The following is a 22750-nucleotide window of genomic DNA, read 5'->3' on the forward strand; positions in this document are numbered from 1 at the left end:
TGGTTCTCCAGTATGAAGAAAATCATAGTGGCTCATTCTGGTACAAAAGTTCTTGTGAGAGTGTTCTGCGGTATGCATGGCGTGTTATTGGTGAACTTTGCTGAACATGGCACCACTGGGAATGCTGCAGTTTACATTGAATCTGTGGTTAAGTTGTGTCATGCCCTTTGTGACAAATGCCACAACATTAATACTGACTGTCAAATTTCTTCATAAAAATGCTCACATACATGTTGCTGCTCCTGTTCATGAGAAAATCAACAAATTTAGGTGGGAGTTGCCCCAGCATCCACTGAACAGTCCAGACTTTCCACTTATTTTCACCTGTTTGGTGTCATGAAGAAATTCGTAGCTGGCCAATGCTTTGCAATAGATGCGGAAGTGAAATCAGCAGTCCAAAGATGGCTATAGTCGAACCAAATGAACTTTTACGAACAGAGCATCTTGAAGCTGGTACTACAATGGGAGAAATGTGTTGAGAATGTTGGTGACTATGTAGAAAAGTAGGTAAAAGTTGTATGTTTATTTGTGATTTCCTTTATTACCTATTAAACTTTTTGGTACTAAAATTATTGTGTGTTACTTTCCAATCTTGTCTTGTATATCTATCCCACTCCTTGGCTTTTGACTGTGTAGATCAGCTCCTATATCATGTACTGCACTAATCTGCTTCTGTTTCTTAGGCAGGAAGATCGGTCTGTACATTCTAACAGGAAATATACATGTGATTAAATTGCTACCATATTCCATTAATTTAGAGTTGCCAGTTTTGCTCATTAGTGTTCCTACGATCTCCTGTTAATGGAGTGAGTATTTGAGTCTTCATCAGGTCCAACATTATTATTTTGTCAGTAGACAGGTATTCCCATTTGATAATTACATGAGGAAGACCCAGTCCATTGTATATACTATCCAAGTGAATCCTTTTCACAATTTTTAACTCTCTACCCATGAATCGAAAGAAAATAACAGTAACCACCTTGTCAGAAACTTGGCAAAGATTTAAAACCGTGTGTTATTTACAGAGAAAATGAACAATAATGTATTGGAGTTTTAGCTGCATTACTTTTTCTATTCATGCAATACTGCCGATCATTTAATTACCACCCTGTAAGAAAACTGAAACAAAAGCACTATACTTAAATTTTCTTCCTCCCTTTGCATCCTAATTCATTTTTAAGCCTCAACCAATAAACAAAATTCATGTATGGGCTTAAGAAAAGCTACTACAAAACAATATAACCTTGACAACTAATTGTATATTAAAAGACTCACTTAACTAGAACTAGTGCAGACTTTTTCAGTTTAAATTTCATCCACTGAATACCATCCATCATTTCAGTGCTGTTGTTGTTGTTGTTGTTGTTGTTGTTGTTGTTTTGGTGGTGGTGGTGGTGGTGGTGGTGGTGGTGGTCTTGGTCTTAAGTCCGAAGACTGGTTTCATGCAGCTCTCTACACTAATCTGTCCTGTGTGAGCCTCTCCATCTGTTCATAGCTGCTACTGTGTACATCCATTTGAACTTGCTTACGGCCGGCCGGTGTGGCCGTGCGCTTCTAGGCGCTTCAGTCTGGAGCCGCGTGACCACTACGGTCGCAGGTTCGAATCCTGCCTCGGGCATGGATGTGTGTGATGTCCTTAGGTTAGTTAGGTTTAATTAGTTCTAAGTTCTAGGCGACTGATGACTTCAAAAGTTAAGTCGCATAGTGCTCAGAGCCATTTGAACCATTTGAACTTGCTTACTGTATTCAAGTTTTGTTCATCCACTACAGTTTTTACATTCCTACATGTGTGTGCATGCATGCACACACACACACATGCGCTCTCTCTCTCTCTCTCTCTCTCTCTCTCTCTCTCTCTCTCTCTTCTTGCATAGCAAATTGACACTTCCTTGATGACTCGGGGTGTGTTCTATCAACTGCTGTCTTCTTTTAGTGTAGTTGTGCCATAAATTTGTGTTTCCCCCTCTATTCAGTTTAGTACTTCCTTATAAGTTATTCAATCCATCCATATAATTTTCAAGATTCTTCTGCAGCGCATCATCTCAAAAGCTTCTATGGAATGCTACACTTCATAGAAATAATTTTAGGAGGCACTGCCTAGCACTTAAATTTACATTTGATGTTGGCAAATTTCTCTTTTTTATGAATAATTTTTTTGCTATTATTGGTCTGTATTTTGTATCCTCTCTACTTTGGCCATTAGTTATTTTTCTGCCCAAATAGCAGAACTCATCTACTATTTTTAGTGTCCCATTGCCTAATCTAATTCGTTCATCCCATACATTATCTTCATCTCCCCGAGCTTTGATTCTCTTTTTTAATTTCTCCTTGATTTCCTTTAGTATTTGATCAGTGTACATATTGAATAATACGGAAGACAGGCTATGACCTCCTCCTCACACCCTTCTCCACTCCAGCTTCACTTTCATGTCCTTTGGACACTTACAACTGCAGTCTGCTTTAAAATGCTTTCAAAAGTTTTCGTTAAGTTTACAAGTGTCACAAACATAAGTTTGCCTCTCTTCAGTCTCTCTCTTAAGACAAGTCATAGGATCAGTATGGCTACATGTGTTCATCAGTATTTTATAACTGTGAATTATTAAACTGGTAATTAGGTAATATTCATACCTGTAATCATCTGCCTTCGTTAGAAGAGAAATTGTTACATATTTTTATTTAAGTCTGAGGATACTTTGGTTGTCTGATATATCTTATATACAAGTGGAATAGCTTTGTTTTGGCTGACTTTTCCAAGGATATCAATAATTCTGAGGGAATGTTGTTTACTCCAAGGACTTGTTTCAACTGAGATCTTCATCTTGCAGTAATCATATCTCCCATATTATATTTTTTGCCTTTCTATAGTAATATCTTCATGTTTATCTCCTTTATACAGACCTGATGAGGGTTGTTTGATAAGTCTGGTAAGTTTCCTTATTGTGCCTTCTTTGTTGGTGTTACTCAAAGGATCATATAAAGAATTTCAACAATGTATAGTGCACAGTTCATTGCTGACATCCATCTGGATTGGTCAGTGTGTCAACTGCAATTTAAAATGGAGAAAACAGAGTTTTGTGCTGTTACTAAACATTTTAATGTGAAGGACTGGACTGCCATACAAATCAAAACATAACTGGATGAATTTCACATAGATTGTGCACTGTCATTGAAAACCCTTTACTTTTTGATGAATGAATTTTAAATGTGTTCAGAGAAGCACCAAGGGAGAAGTGTTTCCCATCTGCCCAGTTGAGGTCACCACAAAGGAAACCATCGAGAAAATCTGTGATTGGGCAAAACAGGGCCACCAAATAAAAATTTGTGAGATTGCTGAGACTGTAGGCATCTCAACTGAGCGAGTGCATAATATTCTTGCTACAAAGAAGCTGTGTGTGAGGTGGTTGCCACGATTGCTCACAGTTGATCAAAAGCGCATCCAGCACAGAATTTCAACCTCGTGTCTGGTGATGTTTAATCACCATCCACAAGACATTTTACACTGGTTTGTGACTTGATGAAACCTGGATCCATCATTACACATCAGAGTTAAAATGGCAGTCAAAACAGTGGACAAAGGTTGGTGAAAGTGCATTAATGAAGGCAAAGACAATTTTGTCAGCTGTTAAAGGTGATGGCCACCGTTTTTTGGGATTTCCAAGGAATAATCCTCATTAGATACATGGAAAACAGCAGAACTATAACTGGACCCTACGTGCTCAATTGCTGGATCTTTTGAAACTTATGTTGGCTGAAAAAAGACCGAGGTTGGCATGCAAAAATGTGCTATTTTATCAAGATAATGCACCATCCCACACATCAGCAATAACAATGGTGACAGTGCATGGATTGGTTCCTTATCCACCATATTCACCAGATTTAGCCCTCTCTGATGGGATGAAAAAGCTGGAGGATTGCTGGACCAGGTTTATATCCCTCAAAGCAGACTATTTTTTTTTCTTGTTTCTTTTTATTAGACTTATCAAACCACCCTCATATGTAGTCTTTCCACCTTACAGTGCTCCCTTCTTTGCTCAGTACCGGCTTGCCACCTGAATCCTTAATGTTCATACATGTTTGCACCTCGTTTCTCTAAAGTTTTATTTTCATACAGGCTGCAGATGCATCTATATCTTCCATAGTTGTGCACACTGTTACACTTTGCATTTCTTGTCTAGACATTTCAGCTTTGCTAGTTTGCACTTTGTGTCAGTCTCATTTTTAGACACCTATATTCCCTTTTGACACTTTCAATTTTTATATATTTCTCATTTTCTCAATATTTTGCTCAAACATTAAGCTCACTGGATACAATATCAGACCCCAGAACAACCCACCCCCTTAGAAGAACAAAATGGCTCTGAGCACTATTGGACTTAACATCTGTGGTCATCAGTCCCCTAGAACTTAGAACTACTTAAACCTAACTAACCTAAGGACATCACACACATCCATGCCCGAGGCAGGATTCGAACCTGCGACCGTAGCGGTCACGCGGTCCCAGACTGAAGCGCCTAAAACCGCACGGCCACACCGGCCTGCCTTTAGAACAACACACTGGTTGCTTTCGAATGATGTAGATGGAGATCATAGTGACCCTCCTCTGCTGCTGTAAGTTATGGCAGTGAAGTGGTGCGTATGTGCCATCTGGTTTTGTGGAATCAGTAGAGTACGATGGGCTGATGTGGAGATGTGACCAAATGGCAGGACGGTGCTGTCATGTTTTACATGCCCATGCCCATGCCCATGACCTGGTTGTGAATAAAGTTAACAGTATGTTGGTATATCAACATCTACTGTCCGTGTTGACAGGGAATGGTGTAACACTCAGAACCATGTAACACGGTATAAGAACAGTGGTTGTAAAAAGATCTTAGGTGACAGGTTCTGGAGGCAAATGTCATACATACATACTTAATTTCAAATGTACAGAAATTGCTGCTGTCAATGAATGCTGGTCCATCTCAACCAGTTTCCAAGAGAATATCAGTAATGGAACTATGTGAAATGACATTTGGAGTCAAAAACCTCACAGCAGGCTGTGGCTCACAGAAATGGGATGAACAACAAAAAAACTGGACCCTAGCTGATTAAAAGCAGCTTAGGGTGGTCACGAGAGTCATGACTTTGCTACCTTTTAAAATGATGCAAGGTTTGAGTGCACCAATGGCCCAGTGAGGTGTTAAAGCTTCAGAGTATGGTGGATGTAGTTCAGGTCAGAGGTAGTTTTATCTTTTTTTTTGGAAGTGTATTTAGTAGCATGACTTGGGAACATTCATTCTGGTTACCATGAACATGGGCCAAGACGTTTGTTTAAACAGTCTTGATGAGCAGGTGTTTGCCTTCCTTCTACATCGAGCTGAGTATGCTGTGGGTATTCAAATCTTCCAAGATGACAGCAGCCGTGTTCACAGGGGTGCAAACATATGTACCTGGTTTGAGGAATACTCAGGCATGCTGTAGCTCCTCAATGGCTTGCTAAATCACTCGGTCTGGAACTCTAAAGCAGGAGGTGAAACGCCATAATCAACATCCCCACAACTTGGTAGATTTATGGGACTGATCAGCAACGAGTGGGTCCAGATGGGTATGACATTTCTGAAGAAACTTGTGGATCCCATCCGTGCTGAATTGAGACCATTATCGAGCTGGTGGTGTTCTGCTAAGAAAATCCGGACACGTGTAACCTTGTTGTTCAGCAAATAAAAACCCATGGAAACCAACTAATATTATGTCATTAAACCTGACAATATGGAAACCAACTAATATTATGTCATTAAACCTGACAATTTGCAGAGTAGGAACCCATCTTATAGTATCTTTTCACATCATAACACACAGTTTGTTCTTCATTTTTGCTGGATATAAATTTCTGCCACCTGCAATGTGCATTCTTCTGATTTTTCCAGAGACAGGTTCTCTCAATAGGACCACTGCCTCTATTAAAACAAAGCCTTCATATAAACGAAGGAATCTATAGGTAACTGTACCACAGGAGAACGTCATCAGTGTGGCTGATAGCATATTTTGCTTAAGCGTAGATATAGGTGAAGTGAAAATTTTGGGATAGTCCGTACTTAAATTTAGAAAGAAGTGGTGCACTTCGATTGAAAATCGAAAAAAATCAGTGTACAAGGGCAATTTCAAAAGTAAAGTCTCCTACATTTTTAGATATACAGGGTGTTCCAGCTATCTTGTCCACCCAAAATATCTCTGGAACAATAACAGCTATTGGAAAACGACTTTCACCGGTATCAATGTGGGGCTGGGGCCCATGAATGTACATATTTGGAAACATTCTAAAACGAAAGCATATGTGACAAACTGCCTATTGGCTTCTGTCTCGGGTTCTTCGGCCGACGTTCATCTAATGATTTTTCTGACGTTTCGCCAGCACGAGTGGCTGGCATTGTCAAAGCTTCACCCTCCATTGCCGGTGGTGAACTGGAGCCGAGCTCGCGGCCGCAGACTATATGTACCTGGCGCGCCAACGTCCGAGGGCTTCTCCGCGGTCATTTCCGGTGCGGTTCTCCCCTTGCTACCTGCGACGGTCGTTCGCTGCAGTACGGGAAGCCAGGATCCGTTTACCTTAAGGCTTTCCTCTTTCTTGTTGAAACTGTTCGCGTGTTTTTGTATTTCTACAGCTTCTCTAAACAAGCGAGTGTGATAGTGCTTCTCTACAGCCAGAACTTCCGTGTCGGCGACACGGAAGTCGCAGGTAGCAAGGGGAGAACCGCACGGGAGAAGCCCTCGGACGTTGGCGCGCCAGGTACATATAGTCTGTGGCCGCGAGCTCGGCTCCAGTTCACCACCGGCAATGGAGGGTGAAGCTTTGACAATGCCAGCCACTCGTGCTGGCGAAACGTCAGAAAAATCATTAGATGAACGTCGGCCGAAGAACCCGAGACAGAAGCCAATAGGCAGTTTGTCAACAAGTGGCCACGAAAGCCTTAACAATTTTGAAAGCATATGTGTTTTTTAACACAAACTTATGTTTTTTTAAATGGACCTCCTATATTTTTTCTTCAGCAATCCATAGCATGACAAAGCACATACACAATGGCGTTGATTGCATCGCAATATTCCCATTACATCCCGAGATATTAAGATGCGAAGTTGACGCTTGAAACACCCGACATTCACTGCTAGCGCACGTCCTGAGGCCCAGGCGTGAACCCCATGCTGCCCGTAATCGCGATGTGATTGACAAGTAAGTGTCCCTCTTGATAAGTATGGATGTGTGATTACACATGTCAATCACATGTGATTATGGGCAGCAAGGGGTTTCACACCTGAGCCTCAGGACATGCGCTAGCAGCGCATGTCGGGTGTTTCAAGCGTAAACTTCGCGTCTCAGTATCTCGGGATGTAATGGGAATATTGCGATGCAATCAACGCCATTGTGTATGTGCTTTGTCATGCTATGGATTGCTGAAGAAAAAATATAGGAGATCCATTTAAAAAAAACATAAGTTTGTGTTAAAAGACACATATGCTTTCGTTTTAGAATGTTTCCAAATATGTACAGTCATGGGCCCCAGCCCTACATTGATACCGGTGAAAGTCGTTTTCCAATAGCTGTTATTGTTCCAGAGATATTTTGGGTGGACAAGATAGCTGGGACACCCTGTATAAACAACTGTTTATTTTCTATAATAGAACATTGCATCATTTTATAAGTTGAAGAATGCTTTAGTTTTCTACGTAACATCAGTAATTTTTTGTGCATGTTCTGGCAGTTTTATAATGCCCATATCATACCAACTGCTACCATGTCCTTCAGGAAGCATCGAATCTCATCATTCACCTTGTCACTGGAGCAAAACCGCCGTACAGACGAATATTCCTTCAACTTGGGGAACAGGTGGCAGTTGCTCGGTGCCAATTTTGGATTGTATGGTGGGTGTGTGACAATGATGAAGACTGCAGAAGACTGATGGTTTGACAGTCCATGTTAGGATGGATGCTGTTGTGGAGAATGCTTTCACTCTTGCTCCACATTCCTCTTCTGTGTTTCTGAATTGCCTTATTATTTTTTGTAATGTTTCACAGTACCTGTCAGTGGTGGTTTTTCTTTTTTTCCCTTTTTTCCCCTCATGCAGCAGGTAGAAAGTTGGCCAACAGTACCCCCTTCTGGTTCCAAAATGTGTTCCATTTTTCACAACTTGAGTGAAGAGGGATGCCACCACTCATGTGACTGTTGTTTTTTTTTCCTCAGATTTAAAGTGAACTATACAGGTTTTGTCCCCAAAGCAGTAGAGGCCAAGAAGTTGTCCCTTTCGTCTGCATAGGGGTGAAGAAATTTACAGGAACAATCAACCTATTGCTGTTTGTGATCTATCAAAATATGCAGTACCCACCTTGCAAGCACATTATGATATTAAAAGTTTCCCTTTAAAAGCCTGTGGATAGTGCTCCAGGAAACAAAGTGCAGAGAGCATCTGGAGTGATCCTTCAATCTTTATGCATAATATTCTCAACTCTTTGTGACCATATCACTGGAAATTTACCACTGGCAATGTTTGTGACATCCATGCACAACTGTTCATTCACCTCCATCAGTTAGCAATTAAATTCAACCAGTTTAACACTTTTTACATTCAGAAATCTAATATCTGTGCAAACTTTATAGTTGGTGATAGCATTCAGTGGGAGCTCCATTCTAAGTGGGTGCCAAACCAAGACTGAGCATCAGAGTGAAGTGTGTGTGTGTGCGTGCGTGCGTGCTCTTATTTGGGAGTGACCAACAGCCGACAAACAGTTTGTTCGCATCCCCAATGCTTTGGAGACCTTTCTTTTGGGATTGCTCTCATATATAAGTGAGGCCCCCAAGTGATTGATGCGAAATATAGAAAGAAAGAACTGGCACAAAAACTCTCTGCTCATGTGTAAAGGGATACAGTGTACTGTTAAATATTACACGTTTTTGTCTGTGGGAGTCCCACAAAATGACTATTTCTTGGTGCTTAGAATCTTAACAACATTGGGGAAAATGTTTGCTACATATTGTTTTTACTGTCACATTCTTCCTTAGCATTATTGGTGCCTTATTTACTACTTCACTGATAATTTGTTTTAGAGCATGTATGACAAATGAAAAGTCAATGGCATAAACAGAGTAATTTCTTTTATGCATTTCATCTTCATGTACAATAGCTGCTACTTAGGTGCTAATTTTAACTTCTTTAAATTTCAGAATACTGTAATTGCTTCCAATAACACTACAAAAGAAATGGAAGCTTCTGCTGGTGAAATTATTCACACAAGAACTTACGACTTGCACATCACATATGATAAATACTACCAGACACCAAGATTGTGGCTTTCTGGATATGATGAGGTGAATACCAGCCTTAAGTAAATACACACACCGTTAACAAGAACTCAATGGTTAAGTGTCATATATAATTATTCATGTTGTATTTACCATTAAACAGAAACGCAAGCCTTTAACAGTTGAACAGATGTATGAAGATGTTAGCCAGGATCATGCTAAGAAGACAGTGACAATGGAAACGCATCCACATATGCCAGGACCACCAATGGCATCAGTACATCCATGCAAGTAAGTTTCAAGAATTTTATAGCCTTGAAGTTACTCTAGAGTAACTTGAGTGATGCAGCAGAACTAGGTGGAAGAACAGTGTAAAAAAAATTAACTAAACATATTTGGTAGATTTAAAAGAAGATTTAAGGTGCGAGAAGCATATGGAATCATTTAATGTGCGAGACGCATATGGAACGAGAGAGGAACTTTTGACTTGTTATAAACATTTCTCTTTTTATTAATTAAGGAAGTTTTATAAGGGTGTACTAGTTTCATTCATTGGTTTGTTGTTTTAAGGTAGTTAACAAGTTATAAAGATTTATTTTTTCATTAGTCAGAGTTGTTGTGGTCTTCAGTCCAGAGACTGGTTTGATGCAGCTCTCCATGCTACTCTATCCTGTGCAAGCTTCTTCATCTCCCAGTACCTACTGCAACGTACATCCTTCTCAATCAGCTTATTGTATTCATCTCTTGGTCTCCCTCTACGATTTTTACCCTCCACGCTGCCCTCCAATACAAAATTTGTGATCCCTTGATGCCTCAGAACATGTCCTACCAACCGATCCCTTCTTCTAGTCAAGTTGTGCCACAAACTCCTCTTCTCCCCAATTCTGTTAAGCACCATTAGTTATGTGATGTACCCATCTAATCTTCAGCATTCTTCTATAGCACGACATTTCGAAAGCTTCTATTCTCTTGTCTAAACTATTTATCATACACATTTCACTTCCATACATGGCTACACTCCATACAAATACTTTCAGAAACGACTTCCGGACACTTAAATCTATACTCGATGTTAACAAATTTCTCTTCTTCAGAAACGATTTCCTTGCCATTGCCAGTCTACATTTTATAACCTCTCTACTTCGACCATCATCAGTTATTTTGCTCCCCAAATAGCAAAACTCATTTACAACTTTAAGTGTCTCATTTCCTAATCTAATTCCCTCAGCATCACCTGATTTAATTTGACTACATTCCATTATCCTTGTTTTGCTTTTGTTGATGTTCATCTTATATCCTCCTCAGAGTATGAGTGTTTAGAATACCAACAGCAGTTTTCCTTTAAGATGTTTCCATTTTCTGCCTAGTTATGTTTTGATCACTGGAATTTATCATCAAAAAATATTTTCAACCATCAGATGATACGAAATTCTTCATCTTTTCTGTTTAAGTTAATAAAAAGGTAGAATGAGTTGTTTGTGTTTCAGTGACCACCTTTATGTGCCATTGTAGAATAACATTCCAAATAGTAGCAAAATAGGCCTATGTGCTGAGGTTATGAATGAATGTTGAGTTAAGGCATTCAGTAGCAAGCAGCCTCTAGATAACTTAAACATCGCCTTTCCTCCAACCTATCCCTCTTTCCACCCTCAGGGAGGAACTAGTGGTTCCAAAAGCTAGGAATAGTTGTTTTCAGTTTTAAATGTGTGTACTGGCCTCAGTCGAAATTTGCTCCTGTAAAGTAAATAGAGACCAACCATTCTCTCTATCTGTATCAGTGTATAATGCTCAATCAGTAGTTTGCCAACTAAGGTGACTATGCTCGTAAGAGTTCGGGCAAGGTGTGTGCATTCGCACAGGAAGTAACTGTTACGTAAGAACAGATACCAATGATGACCATGTGCAGATTCTCTAAAAAGAAATTATAATTAATTGAAACCCTCAGTTTGCGAGTAATGAGTTAATGGGCAAATATCCTTTAGGAACATTATGAATGTAAGTTGTGGACAGTTCGGAATGTGGGTCTCACGGGAAATGTGCAAGAGATAAGTCCCTGCATTCGCGCTATCCTCTGTGCCTTCGGTGGCTCAGATGGATAGAGCGTCTGCCATGTAAGCAGGAGATCCCCGGTTCGAGTCCAGGTTGGGGCACACATTTTCAGCTGTCCCCATTGAGGTATGCCAACAACACCTGTTGGCAGCTGAGGGTTTCGATTAATTATCATTTCTTTCTAGCGAAGGTGCATGGTCATCATTGGTATCTGTTCTGATGGAACAGTTACTACCTTCATATTCAAAACAAATTGCTTGATGCATTTTTTCCTTGTTTCTACATTAAGGAGGTAATTTGTTAATTCCTTATTTCTGACTGCTTCTTTAATCATTGCAGTTCTTCTTTTAACTTCAGTTATACTTCTGTTATCATCTGTTATTTGCCAAACAGTAAAATTCATTTACTTGCATATTATATTATTTCTTATCTTAGTGTTTGCCCTTACTTATCTGTTGATTTATCTATCACCATTATTTTATGCTTCTTTGGGTTTGTGGTTGTGTAAAGCATCACACAATTTTTTAAATGAAAATGACCAACTTTTGAAAATATAATGTGATTGGATATATAAAAAAACCTCATTACAAAGTAGCAGCAGGAGAACACACGTATAAAGCTATTAAAGTTTGCAAGCTTTCGGAGCGAGTGGCACCTCCTTTTGGCAGAAGGGTTGAAAGTGAAGGATGAGCGGTGAAGGAAAACAATTGATGAGCACGGCTATCAACCTTTACAAGTGGCCGTCAGTAATCACAAGACAAATATAGAATCTTGTTCACAGCCTCTCCTTCAGAAATTGTGTGTGTGTGTGTGGGGGGGGGGGGGGGGGTTGTGGATTGTTATTGTTTAATGTCCCATCGACCTCAAGGTCATTTAGAGACAGAGCTGAATCTCGGATTGTGTCAAGGATGGAGAAGGAAATCAGCGGCCGTGCCCTTTCAAAAGAACAATACCAGCATTTGCCTGAAGTGATTTAGTTGGAAAATTTTAAAAATTAGAATTGTCTTTTAAGCCTTTTTAAACTGTATTTCAGACACTTTCTGGCTCTAAATAAAGATTATTTTCCAGAAATTACAACAGATGTAAATAAAAAATCAGGTTAAGTGAAAAAAGTTTAGTAAACATAAAGGAAGGTGCTCTAGAAACATTTCTGTAAATTACAAATACTGCAAAATTGATACACGTATATATTTAAAATCATTAATTAAAAAGGAAGGTAAAACATGTAAACAAAATTCACCTACATCATGAAATGAGGCCTGTCTTCAGTGCTTTATGCAAAAATGTTTATAAGTCTTTCTCATCCATTGCCTCTACTTGTACAATATAGATTTTCACTGGTGGCTGATGATAATTTTCTCTTGAGTGATAATTTTGTTGCGCTCTTTACAGCCTGAATCTGATCCTTTGAAAAATTAGTTGGTAACATCCTCTTCCTGAAGATAAACGGTTCATTTTACTGATGATCAAAGCACTTTAAGTTTCCTGTGTTCACACTAGATTGAAATTCAGTACTGTTTTCCTAACAATAATGAAAACTCTCTCACAGGCAGCATTACTATGAGGAATAAACAGTAATGCAAGCATAAGCTTGCTCAGTGATGGGTACTTTTTGATGCCTGATGCATCACACGTAGCAGATATTTTGTACCAAGCAGTATCAGCTCTCATCTTCCACCATTCCAAAGTCATCAAACTGGTATCTTCAAAAGTCTAACTTTTTTTCACAATCCCTCGGAGCATCAGGAAATAGCTTATTCATCTTTACAACTGATAATAATGATTTTCTTTTCCTAGATCCAATATCTATAACTTATCAGTTTTTAAAAAGTCATCATGTAGTGGAAATTTTTCTTTGCTTAACTAAATGAGTTGATGAAAAATCTTCAGAAATCTTCATAAAATTTTGTAACTACAGATTTTTCAAGCTTGGTATGATGAATGTAGCTTCTAGTGTCTACATCAACAATAATATATTCATCCCCTTTGCGCTATTTATTTATTTTTTTAAAATTTCAATCCCAGCAGACTACCAGAAGTAGGTACTGCAGAACGATTAGTAAATCTCACAATCAAATATGTAAACTGTGAATTACTGGCCCTTCTTTCTGAAGGAATACATTTGCTTTTGTAAATAACAAAAGGCTATTACACAAGAAAAGAAGACATAACTTAGTCACTGGATGATTTAGGATAGGGCACATTCGAGATAAGTGAGAGGTGTTTACATTTTTGAAGCTTCATTGTTGAAAAATTTTAAAGAGGTTCCAACTGTTCAATTATTCTTTCTATTGATTAGAGCAGAGAGAGCCGTCTTGTACAAACATACTTTGGTATTTTAGGGGGCTTACTGCCATACATATTTGATAAAGTTTGAAAGTAAACTGTGTTTTTGAATTCGTTTGGAGAAAGTAGAAACTGTCCATTACAAATTCTTGAGCATCAAAATATTGTAGGCTTTTCACACCATTTTGTGTAGCTAAATGAAAAAGGTGGCAGGAACAAAATTGTTCTTCAAAAACGCAGCGACTTGTCTTGTATGTCCTACCACTGTATTCCAGCAATTGTCATGCAATTGACAATACTGTCGTGCACATCTTTCCCTGTTGAATATTAAAGTAAATAATGTCAAGTAGATGTAGATTCATATCCGCAATGTCTGTGCTACCATCAGTTGCAAGAGGAAAGGAGTTTCCTTTAAAGTATTCTACTACATCATTGTGTTCCAGGTGGCAAAGAATTTATAGCTGCAGTTCCTTTAGTTCTTCCACAGCTGTATTTTTTAGCAATCTGAGAACCCAGGAAATATTTTTTGAACAGCTGTGAAATATGATCTGCACAAAAATATTGGCAGACGGTTCAACAATAAATGAACTAAAAGCATTTCAGCATTGGTGACAGAGTCTTCCTTGGCAGGTTTTATTCCAAATGATTACAATGGTGCATTTGAAGATTGAAGTTTTGTTAGGTCTACATGTACTTTATACAGAACATGATGATGGCAATCACCACGTCCAGTAAGCTTTATAGAAATCTCTTGTGAACACACTGTACAAAACACATGTTGGTCTGATTTATTTGATTTTACCAAATACAGCCATTCTTTTACTATACTGTTTCCATATTTCTGTCCAGTTTTACGTTTTATAGTTAAACTGCCATCCATTGTACTAACACTTTGGTGTTCCACAATATTAATGTCTGAATTTGGTACAGTTTTTTTTTTTCTCACCTTCACTCGGGGGTATCTTTCGCACTATTTAATTTTACATTATCGTTTTTGTCAAGCTTATCGTTATGGACACTATAACAGTTGCTGAAGAGCAATTTACACAAAGGATAATGTAGATTTTATTACACTACCTAACTTAACTTGGGCAAATGTCGTAAAGGATTATGAAACTGCAGCTATAAAAATTACTCAGTTCAACCTGGTTATTGCTACAGTTTACTGATCACCATCCGGGAATTTTGAACTTTTCTTAAACAAAATGGAGTCATTGCTAAATAAAGTAAATAAAATGGATTGTGAATTGATAATCTGTGGTGACTTCAATATTGATTTCCTCACGAATAGTGGAAATAGGGAGACCATTTTGAACCTTGCAACGTCCTACAATTTAAAAGCTGAAGTAAAAGCAGCTACCCGAGTAACAGAAACTTGCCAAACAGCTCTTGATCAGTTTCTAGTCAAGAAGAGTTTACACAACACCACACTAAAAATTTTCATTGCAGGTTTTAGTGACCATCTTGTTCAAATATTAACCCCTTACTGCATGATTTTTTTTATTTTTCTGAAAAAAATGTTACATGTTATGTTCGATGTTCTGATTTCATAAAAAATGCTTAAAAAATTCTAAATCTTATGTAGAGGCGGTTATTTTAGAATTAAGGGTTTGTGCCTTATATGGGACAGCATGCAGTAACGACTAATACCATGTGATACCAGTTTTGGGATTGATGATGCACAATGTGGAAAATACACAGTAAGATACGTACATGAACTAGCAGAACTGTATTTATGTAAAACAATTACACTTTCTATTCATTACAATACACACATTTTGAGAAAATAACACACATTCTGTTCCCATTTTTCTCTATTCATTATGAAACTTGATGAAGCAATTTCTCTCCTTATTCAAGCACAATGTTGTACTGCACTTCATACACGCTATATAGGATTTTCCCTTGCATTCTGGATACTTGCAACGACCACGGTTTTCCAGCCAGATAGGCATGTGATGTATCCCATCCAGTCGCACCTGACGCTGTGGAAGATCTGCTGTAGGACCTCTCTTCTTCTTGCAGTCAAGCTGTTTTTGTATTTCATTGCTTGGACTACCACGTTTCTTGGATAAGGATTTTCCAATTTTACAGAGGTCCTCTGCAACTGCGACCTTGAAATCAACAAGGGGCATGTAGTCCGTATTTCTTCTTCTCCATAACAGCCAGCTGTTCACACAAGCCAAGTCAACTAGATGAAAGAATATCTTCAAGTACCATATCTTTGATCTGATTTGAATTCTATAATATCCTAGCATAGAATCTAATAGATCGACACCCCCCTATGTAGTCATTGTAGATCATCACAGAGTGTGGACAAGGTACCATTTTATATTCTTTTTCCTCCCTGAAAAGCCTCTTGATCTCGCCTTCTGGTTTGCATCCAACGTAAGTTGACAAAGGGTTGACTACTTATTATCAAACCAGGAGACTACTGACAGTTGCACACCGTCTACTGTTGTTATCTTTTCCTCCATGCTGCCTCGACCATTCATCTTCCTTGCTGCCTCCTTAGGTAAAATGCAACCACGTACTCGATTGGACCAGACTGCATGTTGTGCCATATACGTCACAGACCTATTTTTCAGTATTATATGTATTCTAATGAACAAATATATAAACTTACCTCTTTATAACTGTCCACATATGTCCTTTTTCCTCTGCAAATAATATAAACACTGAAATCAATCGTTTACTGTACCTGATTGCAACTGTTTGTGTGACCAAACTTGGATGTAAACAGCTAGCAACACAAAGCAAAGATTCATAACACGTAATTCCTTACTCTCCCAACAGATGGCATACACTACTTGCACAGCTGCTCTTGACTGTGTGCCATATCTGTCCCAACATGCAGTTTGGAAATATATTCTCAGATACGAGATTGGCAAAGAGAAAAGTGGTATGTGCCATATCTGGCACATTATGCGGTAAGGGGTTAAGCATAAAAGTACAAGGCAACATGTCTTTCAGAACAGCATATCGAAGTTATAATTAGCATAATGTAAACTACTTCAATAACTTATTACAGAAATGGAGTCATTGCTAAATAAAGTAAATAAAATGGATTGTGAATTGATAATCTGTGGTGACTTCAATATTGATTTCCTCACGAATAGTGGAAATAGGGAGACCATTTTGAACCTTGCAACGTCCTACAATTTAAAAGCTGAAGTAAAAGCAGCTACCCGAGTAACAGAAACTTGCCAAACAGCTCTTGATCAGTTTCTAGTCAAGAAGAGTTTACACAACACCACACTAAAAATTTTCATTGCAGGTTTTAGTGACCATCTTGTTCAAATATTAAGCATAAAAGTACAAGGCAACATGTCTTTCAGAACAGCATATCGAAGTTATAATTAGCATAATGTAAACTACTTCAATAACTTATTACAGAAAGAAAAATGGCCAGGAGTGTACAAAATGAATGATATAAATGAAAAATTCAACACCTTCATTGATACATTAACCCATTTCTTTGAGCTTGCATTCCTACTGACAACATTAACCATACGGGTGAACTCTAGAACAAACAGCTGGATCACAAAGGGAATAAGGGTTTCATGCCAGAAGAAAATACTACTACATGAAATATGTAACTCAAAAAATTCCTCACCTGTAGTACGCGCGTATAAGAAATACTCCAAAATATTAAGAAAAGTAATAAAAGCAGCAAAAATGAAGCATAATGATGAAATCATTTATAATTTAGCTAATAAATCAAAGGCTATGTGGAGTGTTATAAAAAAAGAATACAGACAATCTTGCAAAAATCTAACACAATCACATAAAAATAAAAAAATAACAAACCCCTTAGAAGTAGCCAACACATTCAACAACTTTTTCACAGGTGTTGCTGATAATATGTTACAATCAAACTTTAAGAGCACCCAGGCAAATGAATATAAAATAAGTGCATGTAGAGGATCAATGTACATCAGTTCTGTTTTACAAGATTAAGTAGCTAAAGCAATAAAAGGACTAAAAAATTCCAAATTGGCAGGTAGTGATGGTATACCTGCAACAATGTTAAAGAAGAGCGCATCAAACATAATTGAAGTACTCACACACGTATGCGACTGCTCACTTCAGGCAGGCACTTTCCTCGATGTGTTGAAAACATCAAAAGTTATTCCTGTATATAAAAAATGGGATAAAGACAATGTAAATAACTATAGACCCATCACAATTTCCTCCTGCATCTCTAAAGTACTGGAAAAAGTTATGTATGAGAAACTTATGAAATTTATAAATAAAAACAGGATCCTATGTAATGAACAACATGATTCAGAAATAAGAGGTCAACGACAACTGCTGTCTATGAGTGCATCAATTCCATCCTAAACCTGATGGACAAAAACAGGAAACAATAGGAGTATTTATTGACATGGTGGACCATAAAATTCTGCTATGAAAGCTTGAAAGATATGTATTCGAGGTCTGTCCAACAAGTGGATCAGTTCCCTCCTGACTAATCGTAAGCAGGCAGTGTGCATCAAGCACATACGTATTGAACTAAAAACTGTATCTAATCACTTATCTGACTATAAACAAATTAAATGTGGTGTACCCCAAGGATCAGTAATGGGACCTCTTCTGTTTCTTCTGTACATAAATGATCTAAGCTTAAATGTTGATGCACACGAAACAATCATATTTGCAGATGACACAACGATTCTACTAAAAGGAGACGACGATAAACAGTTACAGCAGACAGTAAACACGGTCACGAAACAACTTAGCAGCTGGGCACAGAGTAATCAGCTTGTAATAAACAGTAAGAAAACCATTGCTCTAAAATTCCACAATGTTCCTAACAAGGACATGTTTATCCCATCAGTCTCTATCAATGACGAACCAGTTGGTAAAGATACTGAAACCAAATTCTTAGGACTTCGGCTGCAGCGTAACATCAGATGGAATAAGCATATTGAATATCTCAATGCAGAACTGAGCAAAACGTGTTACCTTCTTTGTTCATTAAAATCATGCTGTAGTGAGAAAACAGTATTGGATGCTTATAATGCTTACTTTCATTCTCGTCTTACAAGGGGAGACCGCCAATTGTGAAATTCAGATTCGATTCATGCTGCGCATAATAAAAGCTCATGGCCAGAGGTGTAATGTGGCAAAGCACCACGATGCACTTCTCAGTCGTTGTCGAGAAAATCGACAGTTAAAATAAACCGTTGCGGTGAAATACTCTCTACGATTAATTATTTTCTACAGCGTCGTGGTGCAGCTGTAAGCGCTCGGGTTCGTAATCTGATGGTCGCCGGATCAAATCTCGCTCCATGCAATTTTTTATTCTAACCTAACCTAACCTAACCTAACCTAACCTAACCTAACATATATATATATATATATAGGGAAACATTCCATGTAGGAAAAATATATCTAAAAACAAAGATGATGTGACTTACCAAATGAAAGTGCTGGCAGGTCGAAAGACACACAAACATACACACAGAATTCAAGCTTTCGCAACAAACTGTTGCCTCATCAGGAAAGAGGGAAGGAGAGGGAAAGACGAAAGGATGTGGGTTTCAAGGGAGAGGGTAAGGAGTCATTCCAATCCCGGGAGCGGAAAGACTTACCTTAGGGGGAAAAAAGGACGGGTATACACTCGCGCACACACACACATATCCATCCACACATATACAGACACAAGCAGACATATTTAAAGACAAAGAGTTTGGGCAAAGATGATGTTGAATGACAGGTGAGGTATGAGTGGCGGCAACTTGAAATTAGCGGAGATTGAGGCCTGGTGGATAACGGGAAGAGAGGATATATTGAAGAGCAAGTTCCCATCTCCGGAGTTCGGATAGGTTGGTGTTAGTGGGAAGTATCCAGATGACCCGGACGGTGTAACACTGTGCCAAGATGTGCTGGCCGTGCACCAAGGCATGTTTAGCCACAGGGTGATCCTCATTACCAACAAACACTGTCTGCCTGTGTCCATTCATGCGAATGGACAGTTTGTTACTGGTCATTCCCACCTAGAATGTGTCACAGTGTAGGCAGGTCAGTTGGTAGATCACGTGGGTGCTTTCACACGTGGCTCTGCCTTTGATCGTGTACACCTTCCGGGTTACAGGATCACTTTACCAGACAAAACCAAAACACAAAACAGAAACTTACATATGACTCAAATCAGCACAGCACTGTGCCGAAAAGGTACTTTTCACATGGGAGTTAAGCTTTATAACAAACTTCCTGAAAACATAAAAGCTATCACTGAGGTCAATACATTTGGAAACTCTCTAAAGTCATATTTACAGCATCATTGCTTTTACTCCATTGAAGAATACTTAAATTTATGAAATGTGTTATATAACTACTTATGTGTAAAGTCTATTAATGTAACCTTAAATATGTATGCCTTGAAATGACTTTCAGCCTGTATATTTATAACTTGACTGGTCCAATGTCTTATGCATAAGCTGCTATGTAGACAAAAAAAAAAAAAAAAAAAAAAACCAGACTACTAAAACTTTCCTTGACAGCCAACACAGTGTTATCGAATTCTAAGTGGATGAATATTACCACTGAACACAATGTAATGATTACTGAAAATATCAGCGGTGTGTACGCAATGCAGGCAGTAATCGTCCTGGCATGTGCACTAGATGGAAATACCCCGATCACTCAAAATACTGCATGAAACTCAAAGGGCACGGTATAGTTCTTTTATGTCACTCATTCGAATAAAAATTTCAGGGAGCTCAGGGTTCCTCTTAATTAAGTAATTGTTTTTTGTGATTATTTACTATGTAATTTTTGTTCTCTTATGTAAATATCACAGAACTATGTTCTGTATGCATATGCACATTATTGCCACCTAGTATGCATGCGGACATTCACAGGTGGTTCCAACTTCCGTGCGAGGATGACGTGTCTACCAATTTTCTTACTTCCACTGCTAAATGGCTGTTGCGCTAGACTTGTGTGTCGAAATCATTCCTAGACAGGTTTACTACATAATCTGGAAAAAAAAAACTATAAAACATTTTAGTAACGTATGACTGGCAAAAAGTAGACAGTATCTTTTCTGAATTTTTGTAACAAGAAATTGATAATGTCCATTTTGCTAATTTTTTAGTACCTCTCCATGCTCCCTAATGAAGGTGATACATCCATAATAGTTACAGACAATCCGTAATAGTTGGTAGCTATGGGTGAGGTTTAGGAAATGTGGAAAGTTTGGAAAAGTCTCCCAGAACCCCAGGTCCAGGGAGACTTACTGAATGTGGTTTGGGCGACTTTTCTGAACTCTACCCCTCTTCCTAAACCTCACCAGTCCCTTTCCTTCAACCCTATTCTTACCTCTTCAGTTCTTCTGCCAGAAGAAGGAGCCACTGGCTCCAAATGCTTGCGAACTTTAATAGCTGTATATGTGTAATCTCCTTCTGCTGGTTGGTGAGTAGATTTTTTATCTATCTAATTATTTAGACAAAAGTTTTTGATATATAGTTCATTTCCTTTCCAGAATCTGGTAACACTACTATATCAAATCAAATTCAGTGTTTTTATTGCACTTTCTATAAATAAATTTGGTGAGATAGAACAATCTTGTGGAAGAGCTCTTTTTATTCTAGCCTCTTTTTTAGTGTCATTGATATCCATTTCGGTTCTCTGGGTTTTGTTTCATTCGAGAATTTGTTTTCTCTCCAATCTATAACAGTTTTATTCAGTTTCCCAGACAGTATCTTCTAGTCCACTCTATAAAAAGCCTTCTCTAGGTCAATGTATGTGATGTATATTTTCCTGTCCATATCACTTCATCTTTCTAAGATCATTCGCAGTGCCATTATAGCTTCCATTGTTCTTTCCCTTTTCTAAATCAAAATTGATTTTTGCCTAAATGTTAGTCAGTCTTAGTTTTTTGTCTGTCCTTAGTGATGTGAATAGAACTTTTGAAGCATTGGCTTAGTAATGCCAGTGTTCTGTCCAATAGTCATTGGCATTTGCATTTTCAAGTTGTGTAATTAAAAAAATCTATTGGTAGTGTGCCACTGTCAGAGCAGACACAACTTTCACCTTATTTCCATCATTCTGTAATAACTCAGCAGGGATGTTACCTGTTCCAGTCACTTTTTTGTTGTTTAAAGCACGTTGAATACTGACCTGATAAATAATGGTACTGTGAATTCATGTTTCCACTTCATTCTTTGTGACATCTTCCCCATCATAATAAAACGTTACTGTTTTGATCCTTAATTATGTTGCTACAAGTTCTACATCCAAACTGTGGTTATCCGATTTTTTGGTACATCTTGCCTGTGTTTTTTTTTTTTTTCCTTCTGCAGGCCGACAGAAGAATGCCAATGCTTCTGTAGACCTCACGGAGTAGGAGCCTCCTGCCTCTGTGCCTTGTGACAGTAAGTGTTCGATGGCTGGCACTCGGCAGCCACTGAGGTGTACACCCCTTTATGACTTTCCTCCAATGGAACGTTCACATCTTAGATCCAACAAAGAGGATTTATGGCTGCTCTTAGAATCACAGTATCCCCTTTTTCTCTGCCTTCAGGAAACAAAACTGCATCCTCACAATTGCTTTGAGCTCTCGCATTTCTTCCCGGTTCGTTTGACCTTCCCCCCTCGCCCCACCGAGGACGGCATTCCATCTCATGGGGAAGTCCTGCTACTCACACGGAGTTACTTTCATAGTGAACCCATCTCCCTGATTACCCACCTTCAAGCTGTTGCAGTTCGTCTTTTCCCTTTGAACCGTGTACATCTCTGTCATTTGATGTCAGCAGGGCAGACTTCCTCCATCTTGTTGGGCAGCTACCTCACCACTTTCTGCTGCTTGGTGACTTTAATGTACACTATCCCCTTTGGGGTTTTCCCAGAACCTGTCAGAGACATGCCCTCTTGGCCCACCTCAATCAACTTAACCTCTTTGCCTCAGCCCAGGAGCACCAACATTACTTTCAGACTCCACGCACTAACCTTCTGCACTGCCCTGTTTGCCAATTGTCACGAGTGGTCTGTTCTCTCTGAAAATACTGGAGCGACCATTTCCCGTGTACTATCAGTTTGCTGACACCTACCCCACCTACATGCACATCCAAATGGCAGCTTACTAAGGCCGACTGAAGGCTTTACTCCTACCTGGTGACCTTCGATGAACAACAT

The 22750-nt window shown here is 38.7% G+C and overlaps 1 protein-coding gene across 5 annotated transcripts in view; it reads left to right on the forward strand.

Annotated features, from left to right (window-relative positions):
- LOC126236327 (ubiquitin-like-conjugating enzyme ATG3) overlaps positions 1-22750 on the forward strand; it is an 89713-nt gene that overhangs the window by 59679 nt on the left and 7284 nt on the right. For all 5 annotated transcript variants that reach the window (XM_049945547.1, XM_049945548.1, XM_049945546.1 and 2 more), the window contains 2 exons: positions 9194-9337; positions 9435-9562. In XM_049945547.1, the coding sequence (XP_049801504.1) occupies positions 9194-9337; positions 9435-9562 (272 nt within the window). The remainder of the gene's footprint in view (positions 1-9193; positions 9338-9434; positions 9563-22750) is intronic.

This window comes from Schistocerca nitens, chromosome 2 (assembly GCF_023898315.1).
Source record: "Schistocerca nitens isolate TAMUIC-IGC-003100 chromosome 2, iqSchNite1.1, whole genome shotgun sequence".
Classification (NCBI taxonomy): domain Eukaryota; kingdom Metazoa; phylum Arthropoda; class Insecta; order Orthoptera; family Acrididae; genus Schistocerca; species Schistocerca nitens.